The 13,704-nt window shown below is 40.5% G+C and overlaps 1 protein-coding gene across 2 annotated transcripts; it reads left to right on the top strand.

The window, feature by feature from the left end:
- The first annotated feature begins 6,665 nt into the window (after positions 1-6,665).
- Positions 6,666-12,430, top strand: pter (phosphotriesterase related). Of its 2 annotated transcripts, none has more exons than XM_080470640.1 (5): positions 6,666-6,722; positions 7,360-7,847; positions 8,892-9,157; positions 10,351-10,491; positions 11,925-12,430. In XM_080470640.1, exons 2-5 carry the CDS (start codon positions 7,416-7,418, stop codon positions 12,133-12,135), a joined length of 1,050 nt encoding a protein of 349 aa, XP_080326766.1. In that variant the 5' UTR covers positions 6,666-6,722; positions 7,360-7,415; the 3' UTR covers positions 12,136-12,430. The 2 variants fall into 2 exon arrangements, with proteins under 2 accessions (XP_080326766.1, XP_080326765.1); XM_080470639.1 differs by having other exon boundaries at positions 6,677-6,722; positions 7,391-7,847.
- Positions 12,431-13,704: the final 1,274 nt, after the last annotated feature.

Genomic DNA, 13,704 nt, shown 5'->3' with positions numbered 1-13,704 from the left:
CGGAGTGTCCGCAGGCTGCGTCTGTCGGGCTTTATAAAGCTCAGGGAGAAAAGAGCGACTAGAAGAGCGCTGGCGTGTCATGTGGAGCCGTGGAAAAGCGATTTGCATGACGCTTCACACATGACGGCCGTCACACACTCACAGCTCTGGGTTTAGAGGACAAAACACTTTGAGTCAGTGGGTCCAAGTGAAGAAATGTCATTTCGACTGCAATACACTGGATATTCAGTTATCTACCTGGAGAAGTCAGGAAAACATTAGAAGACACCCGGGAGTCTGATTTTAGGTCCACGTTGTGGAGTATTTATTGGTTAGATAGATAGATAGATAGATAGATAGATAGATAGATAGATAGATAGATAGATAGATAGATAGATAGATAGATAGATAGATAGATAGATAGATAGATAGATAGATAGATAGATAGATAGATAGATAGATAGATAGATAGATAGATAGATAGATAGATAGATAGATAGATAGATAGATAGATAGATAGATAGATAGATAGATAGATAGATAGATGGGTAGATGGATAGATGGATGGATGGATGGATGGATGGATAGATGATCCTTTATAAAGCAGAATCATGATTTATCATTATCTATAACACAGAATCTATACATTTTACACCAGGAAGAGCTATTTACTGTCATTGGGTTATTTTGGAAGAAATGAGAAACTTAACAAATATAGTCATGTTGTTGTTGTTGTTGTTGTTTTAAGAAACTCTAATTTACTACATCCTCATTTGACTGTAGAGCATTTCTGACATATATTCTAGATTGATCCATATCCATACAAAGCATCTATTTCACTTGAAAATACATTTTTAAACCATATTTTTACATAAATTCACGTCAATCAAAGAGTTGCCTCTTCTGCTTGTGCAGTGAGCAGTGGCAATATTAACTCATTCATGAAGCCACTGTCTGTCGGTTTTAGATTTGCGACTATGAAGCCACTCGGTGCTTTCGACGCTGCATAATGAACGTGTTAAACACAGTTTGGTTTCAGTCTTTAGTTCCACTCACGGGTCAACCTCAAGGATTTTGGTGGTTTTAGTCACTTTAGAAATTATGTGAAGAACAACAGCTTCCTCCTCCGTATGGAGACACAGATCATATCCACTATAATATATAGCAGATCGTTATGAAACGGCAGAATCGCCTCTCCCGTCATCTTAGTGGTTTCATCTTTGTTGGACTAATGACTTCAGGTTCTTACTGGTTTTAGCAGTGATCAACTGATTCAAATGCAGATAAAAGTGTCGCCTTTTGTTACTCATTACTTTTGTTGAAAACAGTTGCAGAGCTGAAGGCGCCTTAAGTTGACCAGATTTTCTTTGATAAATCGCATTCAAATCTCACGTACAGATCAGTTGGTGCCAAAAATATTATTTGCATTGATTGAACGCTGAAAACAATTAATGTGGTTCTTATCGTGAATAATACTTTAGGTTAATTAGGGCTCATCAGCCTTGAGTATACTTAATTCTTTTCTTTAAAGTTGTGCTAAAGCCATGAAAAACTATTGAACCTGGACTGGATGATGCCATTTCAACACTTTTAAAATCATCTTGAATAAAACCTCACCAACAAAAGTGTAAATAATCATTTAGAATTTTAGTTGCTTTAAGGTGTTTGTAACTTTGTCATTTTTACTTTTACTGGGATGAAATTAAGACCAAACTTAAACGTTTCTGTTTCCTCAGCTGTTGGTTTTTTTCTCGTCCTCTGAGACATTTGAGGACAAACGCCCTGAAACTCAAACAGAATCAGAGTGTGAATCAGATTCATCCTTAAGAACATGTGCCTCTCTTTAACTGGAGCGTTTCAACGGTGAGGATTACAATCAGACATGCTTCATTCTTCTCATAATTCATTATCTTGCTGGGGTTTGGTTTTCTTTTCACCTAAATTAAACTCACAAAGCCTGAAGCTGCAGACTCAATTTAACTTGAGAATGAGAAAACAGAAAACCCCAGGAGTCCTCGTCAGCTTTAAGACAGGTTATTAGTGCTTTCACTAAGATTAATGAACTAAAGTGTGTTATTACGTAAATAAATATGTTATAAAAAAAAATTTAAAATCCAGATTACAATCTGTGCTTCCTTTTTGTCTGCAGAGGGCGCCAGATTACAACACTGAGCTCAGCCACAAGGCCTGGAAACGTTTTATTACAGGATCATTCTATTTATAGACAGGTATCAAATATTTAAGTTATTAACTATATGGAGGCAAAAAAAGTGCAAATATATTAGAAACCACAAAAGAGCATGCTGAATTAAAAAAAAGGTGTATGTTTATATTTTTATTTTATTTATTTATTTATTTTTTATATAAATGGATGTCAAATAACCTCAATGATCATAAAATTCATCCTTTTTCAAATATATTTTTGGTTTTACACTCAAAATAAACACTTTTTTTAATACATTTCTACATTTCAGTCAAACAAGAAATACATTAAATATTAAATATTGTATCAAAAATAATAACATAATAAAAAATAATGGACACATAGTTTTTGAAACAAGTGTTGGAATCAATATAGACAACAATTGAGATGTTCATGTTACAGTCATATTATCTTTTCTTTTAACCAGTTATTCAGCAAGCAATAACGTTTGGAAACATATTAAACATGTTATTGTAGTTTACCCGAGGACTTTTCTTAAGCCGAGTTGTTTATTAAATTCAGGGGGAAAAAACCAAAAATCTCCACATCTAATAATAAAATTTGGGTTTTGAAATGTTTCCACAGCATTATGTTCATTTATTTACAATAATTAGGTTGTGATTTATTTTGTGGGGTTGAATGAATGAATGAATGAATGAATGAAGTCTTCATCACACTATCTCACATTCAGTCATATAAATGTGTCTTTTCATGAAATAAAGATCCATTTTAAACTCCACCTCCTCTTGTTAGAAGCTTGGAGGAACTGAAACGCACGGCAGAGAGGTTCTGGGGCTGACGAGTCACATTCTGTGAGTGTTTGGCTTCACAGTCTATTGGTTTTTTTTTTCATCTGGAGTTGTAAGTTGGACCGTACGGCAGATTCAGCCTCTCATTAACGGGCGGGCCGAGTCTCAGGAGCTCTGTCCACAGGAGAGAGCTGCTTTTAGAGGGGGAACTCCCCGCGGTCGTGTCCATCTGAAACATGTCAGCCGCACTCAGACGAATGGGACATGACATCTCTCTTGTCACTAATGAGGAACCCTGAAGTGGTGGAGGGAGGGAGAAGAGAGAGAGACCAGGGGACAAGGGTCCTTTGGACTTCAGCTCTGCATAGTTTAAGAGGCTGTGTCTTTATTTTGCCTCCTTCATGTCCTGTCTTCTTCTCCTTCTTTTCTGTGTGTTGATGCTGCCACAGTGTCGGATTGTCCGGATTTAGTGTTTTGTTTTGTTTTTAACCTGCAGGCATCACTTTAATTTCGGTCACTCAGGACAAACCTGTCAACAAGCTTGACATGTTTTTTTTTAATTAAATTAGATTTTGTCACTTTTCTTACTTTGTCCTTTGTTAATGATGACTCTTCAGCTCAAACTAAAGTTAAGCATGGAGTTTCACAGGGTGCTGTCTTAGGACCTGTACTTTTCACATTATGCTTCCTGCAGGGAAGATTACAAATAAAATTGAATTGAATTGAATTTTGAATGAAAAATAATTTTTTGTTGGACATTAGCAGCATGTGTTGATTATAATTAGACTATTTACAGACTTTTTCCTAAACTACAAGCTGTAAAATACAATGTTATTCTGGTCAGATTTATAATTTCCAACATATTGTTATTGCATATTAATTTTTTTTGGGGGGGGGTCTTCTAAAAACTCTCAAATCTTAAAGAAAAAAGGGTCTTTGAATATTCCTCATATCTGTCAATAAATGTAATGATTTTGGCTATTTTAAATATAATAAAACCCAAAAAGCGCAATAACTTGCAATCACACCGACTCACGTACATATAAGCTGTTATGACGTTTTCGTCGTGCAATCTGCAAACAGCAACACGTTCTCCCGCAGGACGCACGCAAAGTGAAAAAGTACAATATATCAGTTGGAGCAGGCAACTCCGGATCTTAGTTAATCAGACTCAAAATCCCAGCCCGGTGCCATATGCTTGCTGTTGTCCTCTCCAGACGCAGTCATCGTGCTAACAAATGGACGGAGCAGGCCTTTGCCGCGTGTGGATTTGCTCAGCCACTTTGCAGAGATGGTCAGTGCTTTGGTGAGTGTTTACAGGGCAGCTCCCTGCAACAGCCCACCAAATGCTGCTGTGGAGACCATCTGCTGGGAGAGAGTCACCGTCTGTCTCTCAGAGCATGCATCATCATCCTCACATGTTCTCTGCCGCGCTGTGGTCATCGCAATCAATTTCAGAAATCATCCCAAACCATTTGTTTCTCGGCATGTGCCTCGGCAAAAACCCTGCCGACCGTCATCCACCTGAACATGTTGTGCTCGGCCTTGTTTGGGTTTAGTAGTAGGTTGCTTTCAGCACATTATGTGGGTTTCTCCCGAATTTGGGCATAACTAATAATGTTGGAAGGTTGAATGTATCAAAAGGCGGGGCATTAACACTAACTCATGCTCAAGCCAATATGGTGCCCATGGGAGTGAGTGGTCAGCTCCTGCTATCAGTACAAACATGATTTTAAAGTGTGACACTTCCTGAAAGCTTGTCACCGAAGTCACAACAGGTTGACTTTAAACTACGTGCTCAAACTGTGTTCATTAACACAAGTTATCATTATATGGATGGATGGATGGATGGATGGAAACAACATGGAGAAACTTATCAAATCACACAACTGGAATAGAAACAAAAAAGTGTTAAACAAAAGCAGAAAAAGTGGTATCAAAAAAATCTTTTCTTGTAAATTACATTTATTCCGTTTTGAGAAACTATTCATCCAGGTTTTATTCGTTGAACTCAGATTGTTCAATTAAAAAAAGGAACCTATTCTAAGAGCGATTGACGCATCTCCAAATCGAATTAAACTTATCTCCAATTTTAGTCAGTGATATTTTAGTTACCGTATGTTTAGGAACCACAGAGAGAGAGAGAGAGAGAGAGAGAGAGAGAGAGAGAGAGAGAGAGAGAGAGAGAGAGAGAGAGAGAGAGAGAGAGAGAGAGAGAGAGAGAGAGAGAGAGAGAGAGAGACGTAACAACCTGCTTCGTGTTTCTGATTGGCTCAGACTTTGAAGGCCACGTAAATCAACCAATCAGTGACCGAGTATGTCTTTTTTTTCTTATCAAGATGCGAGTGAAGGACATTATTTTGAGTGTTGTCTTACTTTTCTTTCTTTAAGCGAAATGTCAAAGATAAAGTGGGATAAACTCATCATCAATCATCGACTTGGGACATTTCTAACGCTCTTATTTGTTTGTCAAAGCAGCAGCTCATTGTTGACGAAGATCTTTCTTTAATCTTACTGCAACCGTTTGAATCTGATTTATAATTGTTTGATAAATGTTTTAAGACCCCTATAGGATCTATTTTCTGGTCACATAGTTTTATTTATTCATTTATATTCGATTTAGTTTCCCGATAAACTGGCTGCTTGTTTCTCTCGTGAGATCTGGCAACACGGTCAGATAGCTTAGTTTAATACTATGTTGCCAGATTGGATCCGTTTTCCGCCAGGTTGGCTTGTTTTTGATCATTTTACACTGTGAAACAATAATATAGATTAGGTTATAATATAACAAGTAACTAAAAGTTGAACAAATAAACAAAACGTGTGCTTTACAAGATAGCACATGGTATTCATATTTAAAGATTGCTGTGGATATTTAAACATTTCCAGAGTGGTTTTTTTCTTTTTCTTTTTTTTCGTTTTTCTTTTTTTTGAGGGGGTGGGGGGGGGGGGTTGTTATTAAGTGCTTATTTATTCAAGCTTCAAGTTTTAAACTTTCAGGAGACTCAATGTAGATACGATTTTATTGAGTATGGAGAATGTGACATTTATTATTAAAATTCACTGTCAACATCATCTAGAAGTTTAAGAAAAGGTCATTTGATTTCAGTTTATGGAACAATTGTGAAATATTGTTACAGGATTACTTTTTGGAGGTTGCTCTAACTGCATGATTAGGAAAATAACCTAATTTGACTTGATTGCAGCCTTTTTTGTCCTTTTTCTATGGTTGTGCAGTGATGAAGCTTTGTGTGTTTCTAATGTGTTCTTGTGATAATTTTACAGGCTCAGCATGAGTTAGTGGAGTGATAATTATTGTCATGTAACTGCTGTGCATTTATTTTTGCTCTACCGTTTCTGAAAAAACGTCTTGAATAACTGTGAATTTGTTGCTGAAAAAATTTATGAATGCTTTTTGACAGATTCTGCATGGAAAATAGTAATTGTCACTAAACTTCAAACTCTCTACTTCATGGATCTGATTATCATTTCTAAGTGCAAATGCAGAGACCACAAATGTTGTTTATTGTATATAAACATATTTCCAGCTCCAATACACTTATCATCTGTATTCTTTGTACATCATTTATTCCCTCCCATCATTATGTTTGTTTATTAAATTGCAATGATGTATTTTTGTTACTTTTTGAAATGTATTTGTGTACATGTTTTACGGTTTTCTATAACACATAACACAGCTTGGGGGCGTGTTTATGCTTGTGCTGGAAATTGTCAGATCTGGCAACCCTTGTGTTTCCTACTGCTAGCTGGACGTGACAACTGTTAAGAAGGTCAGCAAACTACTGTTTTTATTCACCTTTATTCACATCAAATGCATGATTTCTCTTGGAACTCCAGCCTTTCTCTGTTTACTGCCGCAGCGACCTGAATGTACCTTTATATTTAATGAAACGTATTCTTATTTTTAATCGTGCACAACGTTGGAGATCAAAACTTGTGCAAAATGTCCAGGACGGTGGTCACTGGAGATTAAATAATCCAGAATGAGAAGTAACGCAAGTGATCTCGATTTAGGATCGTTTTAAATTGTGCACACTGCAGTCCAAAGGTCCCTGTCTGCACAGTCAGCATGGTCAATAAATACACTCTGTGTGTGTGTGTGTGTGTGTGTGTGTGTGTGTGTGTGTGTGTGTGTGTGTGTGTGTGTGTGTGTGTGTGTGTGTGTGTGTGTGTGTGTGTGTGTGTGTGTGTGTGTGTGTGTGTGTGTGTGTGTGTGTGTGTAAATCATCTATTATTCACTCAACACCTTATTGCACAGTGAAAATCGAAAAATTCTATAATATTGTACATGCAAAACGTATTTTAGGCAAAAGTTTGTCACGTACACACATTTCTAACTAAAACAAGTTACAGATTCTACAATTCACGTGTATTTTGGCCATTTCTATCACTCTGTACCCATTACAGGAATATTCTGGGGTTTGTGATCTTTCTGCAGAAATCTGACCTCTGACCTGAGCATCATGTCGGCTCTGAGTGGGAAGGTCCAAACCGTCCTGGGCCTGCTGGATCCGGACCAGCTGGGCCGCACCATGACCCACGAGCACTTGACCATGAGCTTCGAGTGCTGCTACTTCCCCCCGCCGCCGGGTGACGAGGCGGTGTCGTCGGACCCCTTCCACATGCGGCACATGCACTGGCTGAGGCAGAACCCGTACAGCTGCCACCAGAACCTCCTGCTGCAGCAGGAGACGGCGGCCGTGCGGGACGAGCTGCTGGCCTACAGGAAGGCCGGCGGGGGCACCATCGTGGAGAACACCACCACTGGCATTGACCGCGACCTGCCCACCCTGCGACAGCTGGCCAAGGACACGGGGGTCCACATCATCGCCGGGGCCGGATACTACGTGGACTGCACCCACTCGGACGACACCAGGAAGATGAGTGTGGAGAAGGTGTGGCTCGGCCTCTCAGCGTCTGTATCGATCAGAACAATTCATAAAGGGAACCAGGAATCAAACAGTCCAAATCAGTCAGCATATATTAAAAAACTTTATATGTTTGGTGCAAAGATGAAAATATGGTTTCAGAACTTGCGTTCTCTGGAAAATCAGGCATCTGTTCCGATCAATATATCATTCCAAAAAACTAAACAATCTTAACATAGAAAGTAATTACTTCTGTTAAATATTTATTCAATTAACATGGTACATTCATAACTTTGCAAAGACTGCATCCGTCCTCCTCTGCCTCACAATGGTTTGGTCCGTTCCATAGTGGGACTGACTGTGGATCAGTGGAAGTGATGGAGACATAAAATAACTTCAGTGAGTAACTGATTTATTTATTTCTACATTTCTACAGAAAAGAATGCATTTTATCTGTTGTAAGCAGGTTTAATCACTTCGCCATTGAAGCCTAGTGCACTCTTACAGAGATAAGCCAAACTATTCCTGACGCACAGGCGATAGTAAAGCAGTCTAAACTTCTAGCAGCTTCACTAGAAAATGGTCCAGGGTGGCCTGAAGCAGCCCTAACTGTAAGCTTTATTAAGTGGAAAGTTTTAAAGCTTAAGTTTTAAAGTGGAGGCTGTGTCCTAAATGAAACTGGGAGCTGGATCCTCCCAATTCAATCTACTCTTAGAAAGCCTAAGAACCTCTAGGGGGCAGCACTCTCAGATTATTATTTTCTGCATAAACTTAAACTCCAGCAGGAGTGTCAAACACATTTCAGTTCACGAGCAGCTCAGCAGCTGTTTGATTTGTGCTGATATCAACTTGTCCAGCTCATAAACAACCTGGAGACTCAATATTACGCTTGACATTAATTATCAACACGCTGGTTTGCTGTGTATTATTGGGGAGAGGGTGAATCAGCAGTTCAGGTTATACACCTGGACGGATCTGCTGAAGACTCAGAACAAAATGATGAGAGTTATGACAATTGGGCCCCCCCTCTGTGTTGGATGGATGACACATCCTCCTCCTCCCTTCCTCCAGCTCACCGACATCATGGTCAGCGAGGTGCTCCGCGGGGCCGACGGCACCGACATCCGCTGCGGCGTGATCGGGGAGATCGGTACCGGCTGGCCCGTCACCGAGAGCGAGACGAAGGTGCTGAGGGCGGCGGCCCACGCTCAGGCTCAGCTGGGCTGCCCGCTCATCATCCATCCTGGCAGAAATCCCGCCGCGCCAGCTGCCGTCGTGCGGATCCTCCAGGAGGCCGGCGCCGACATCGGGAAGACTGTCATGTCTCACCTGGACAGGTGAGAAATAATCTGTTAATATGCAGCGGAAGCATGAGGTGACCTTGGAGACGAGCCTCGGCGCGTCCCGCTCCCTCCTCGTCCTCCCCTTCCTCCTCCTCCTCCTCTTTCATTCACAACATTCCTTCAGCTCGGTGTGTGGAATCGAGTTCTTCCTGTTTGTACGTTGAGAAAACTGCATTTAGAAAACTGAACTGCAGTGAAGATTTTCCCACACTTTGAACCTGATCTAGTGAAGTGTAAAAAACAGGAAAACCTGAAATTGCCAACACACTGAAGATTACATCTGATTTATTGCGTTTGCCCGAATTTCCTCATGATGTCTATTTGAAGACTTTGACTCCATTCACACAACGTTTTCAGGTGAAAGTGGAAAACTTCTGCTGTGTTTTGTGTGTCCGTTCACACGACAACGGAGCCTGAAAGTCACTGAAAATGCAATTTTTGGAAAAATGGCTCCCAAAGTGAAAACACTCCGACACCGTGGAGACAGGGGAAAACGCGTGCAGCTTTTTGTCTGCTGATGATTACAATGTTTAAAAAATTGGCTAAAATGAAGACTTTCTGGACCATACTGTCGTAAAAGTTCCAGTATGATGGACTGCATGAATACAGTTGGGTCACAACAAAGGACTTCAGCAACTTTTTTGTTATATTTAACACGTTTTCAGATCCCTTTCTTTCCACTTTTTGTCAAAAAAGGGACTTTCGACCTCAGGTTTCTTTCCCAGTGTGTCAAATTATGCAACGTCATTATTTAGTGACTTTCAAACCAGAAAGGAGTGACTCCCCTCATGCAAACAGACGCCGCTAATATTCAACCACATTGACAAGGACTCCTGCATGTTTTTTTTTTTTTTTTTTTTTTTTTCCGATCGTTCTGCCAAGAGCAGCAACCGCTGCCGTCTTAGGGCGATCAGCAGTTACCATGGAAACCAGAGGATTAGAAACACCGGCTTATGTTGTGATTCGTGTTAGAGACGGAGAGATGTCAACCCGGCCGCTCTGCACGTCAATCACGCGGTGGAGGCATTATTTCAACGGCAGGCGTCGACCCGCTCTGTATTTAATGTCTACTATAGTTTATTTATCGTTTGAGAGTCGAGTGAGCCATTGGATAAATCAACTGATTCTAATATGTGATTACCAACCAAAGTATCGAACACATCCGCCGCTTTCTGCCCCTCTCACAGGACTATTTTCGACGAGGGCGAGTTGCTGGAGTTCGCCCAGATGGGGAGTTACCTGGAGTACGACCTGTTCGGGACGGAGATGCTGAACTACCCATACGACCTGGAGGTGGACATGCCCAGCGACTCTCAGAGAGTTCAGACGTGAGTAACGCCGGCAGGTTTCAGTAAAACCTCTGAAATATTCACTCCGACCCCTGTGCTCAACCTGCAGCTCCGCTGTAGTGGCTCCCTCGACCTTTCAACTTATTACATGTACAGTCACATTTTTAGGAGGTAAAAATCCACATGTCGTCTTTTTCATTCGCGTAGCACACATCACTCATTTTCAAAAAGCTCTTCTGTCCAGACTAACGATGGCTTAAGGGGAGCAGCTCAAAGAAAACTTAAAAGCTAAAGAGGCTAAAACTAATATGAAAGGATAAAAAGGAAAATTGGAATATGGCTAAACGAGTCAAAATTGGCTTAGACTGCTAAAATAACTTTAAAAGCTAACTGAAAAGAGCTGAAATTGCTTAAATAGGAAAACTACTTAAAATAAATCTGCATATTAAACAGCTTAAATTGCTCAAATTGGCTAAATAGCTTAGAAAACTAGAGAAAGTTTATTTTTTTAATTTATAAAAGAGTCAAAACAGCTTAAAATGGAAAAGATGCAACTGAATCCACTAAAAATGGCTCCAAAAAAGGTTAAACTACGAAAGACTGGTTAAATGTCATAACATGTCTACTGTTAGAAATTCTAGTTCTATGCATAGTAAAATATATATATATACAACTTCATGCTCATAAGTAAATGTTATGTGGCTCCAGAGTAGTTTTATTTGGTGGGAAATCGGTTCACACGACTGATTGTTTAGTCAATAACTTTTTATGACAGTTTAAATTAATCTACAAAAGTATTTTTAGCATTTTGATCGGAATTACACCTGTTCGATTTTTTGGGTGACCAGCTTGTCCTGTATTGTAGTACCACTTTGTGCCACAAGATGGTGTGCTGAGTGACATTAACATGAACACACAAAGAAGGAAAAGCAGGCAATAAAAAGCACTCGCAGAGGGCAGGTGAACGTAACACGAGGACCGACAATAGTTTAATTGCACACACTTTACCCCTAGAAGTAAAAAAACCCAATGCCAATGTCCTAAAAGCTAGCTGTTGTAGACTGTCGGTACAGAGATTCAACATCCAATCACCTTTGAATATTAATAATGTAAGATGTAGGTAATTAATTCATTATTGTTTATTTGTTTGTTGACTTTATCATCCAGTCTATATCTTCTTCTCCTACACCTTGTGACTGATTCAGACTCTACAGTGACTCAACACATGATCTAGTGGCTCAAATTGGTATTACAAGCCGATTTCATTGTTCATCTACTCCTGCATGTGCAGAAGAACTATTAACTACGGCCAGTACACGGTAGCAGGATTTCAGAAGTTTTTTGTGTTTTATGTCTAAAACGGCCGGTCTAGCTTACTAGCCATCGCTGGTATCTTCACTAACCCCGATGAACGTGGGACGACGGCTTACATCTACGGATGACCTTCACCGATCGGTTTCTCTCTCTTCCAGATTGGCGTTTCTGATGAAGGAGGGCTACGAGGACAAGGTCGTGATCGCGCACGACATCCACACCAAGAACCGGCTGACCAAGTTCGGTGGCCACGGCTACTCGCACATCCTGAAGAACATCGTGCCCAAGATGCTCATCAGGGGCGTCTCGCAGCACCAGGTGGACAAGATCCTCGTGGACAACCCCAAACGCTGGCTGACCTTCAAATGAATCACAGGGGAAGAGAGAGAGGGGGGGCGAGCGAGCGAGTGAGGCAATCAACTGCAGCAATTTATTTCTTGGAATGATGACTCAACAACCCAACACAATGAACACAATGAGATCTTTGCGACCGCCACAGTCTGGTTTATTGATGCTTTTTGGACCTTTAGCTCACAAGGCTTCTCTACAAGTTTGTCCTTAAGTTCAATGTTCACAATGTTTTGTAAGTTGGTCTTTTCAATCAGAATTGATGATTATTTTTTATAGAGGCTCTTGTTAATTAAAACTCATTTTCCTGGGTTTCATATGTGATTTACTTTTCTGGATCAAGTTCAGCCTCATTTAATGTTTTTCTCCGGGTGTTTCCTGTCCTGCAGCACTCACACAATAACTAATTGATTTCTTTTGTTTTGTTTTTTTTCACCCACACACACACATCAGTGTCATTGTTTCTTTGTACCCGCGAGTGACATTTCTATGAAATAATGAGCGTGTCAGTAATCAGTATGCCGCTCTGCTCCTGTGTTGGATGAGTTGTCCCGTTGCCCCTCAGTGGGGAGGCCATGGGACCCCCCCCCCCCCCCGGACGAAGGACACGTTCTCCTCTCTTCTGGGAACAGGTGGCGTCGCAGGGTGACTCCGCGACGTGACCGACGCCGCGGATGAAACTCTTCGACTCTCGGGGGTCGATCGGCGAGGCAACGTCACACATCATATATACAGATATACACGGCTGTATGCGTTTGTTTACACTTCAAATGGCAGGATTGCTGGAGATGAGCGAGCAGATTGATGGCTTGCTGTCGGGGGAAACTGTCCAGTTCTGTGACGGTGACTAAACCACCCGGACCACCCCGTCGCCTCAACCAGCTGCCATTTGGACACACACACACACACACACATACTTACACACACAAGCAAGAAAAATGATCAACAACCATGACACCTCCAACACCACAGTGCCCCTTTAAAGTCTTTTTATCCTGCACAGTGTTAAAATGTCAGATTTACACAAACATGCATAATCAGATTTTTTGTTTTTTCTTCCACAATTTCACCCTGATGCGACACATCTTGTTGGAAAAATAACAAAGCACACGGAAAACACATGAATATGTGAGTATATGCAACTATAACTGAGTGCTAAAGGTCAATACATCAGTCAGTATATGTTACCACGGCAGCAAGGGGAGAAATATTCATTGTTTGGGGGGGTTAAAAAAAACAAACAAACATTAAAATACATTTTAAAAACTGCATAATTGATCCTTATTGTTTTATAGGATAACTTCACAAATCTGTTTATCATTAGCCCACATGCTTTTTTTTATTAGACAGAATATGAAATATTGGATTATACTAATGTAAAATCAAGTGGACCCCCTCACACACACACACACATTGTTCTATGTATGCACATTAGCTATAGTTTTAATGTCATTGCTGCTCGTCACTGTGTGAAGTGACCAGGCATAGTTGTGAAAAAAAGAAACATGGCTGACAGCTGAATGTAATTCAAACAGAAAGTAAAGGACCTAGACCAGGGGTGTCAAACATACAGCCCACGGGCCAAAACCT

This window comes from Lipophrys pholis (genome assembly GCF_963383615.2).
Source record: "Lipophrys pholis genome assembly, chromosome: 1".
Lineage (NCBI taxonomy): Eukaryota > Metazoa > Chordata > Actinopteri > Blenniiformes > Blenniidae > Lipophrys > Lipophrys pholis.
The sequence above is the reverse complement of the archived record's forward strand: the minus strand, read 5'-3'. Positions and strand labels throughout refer to the sequence as shown.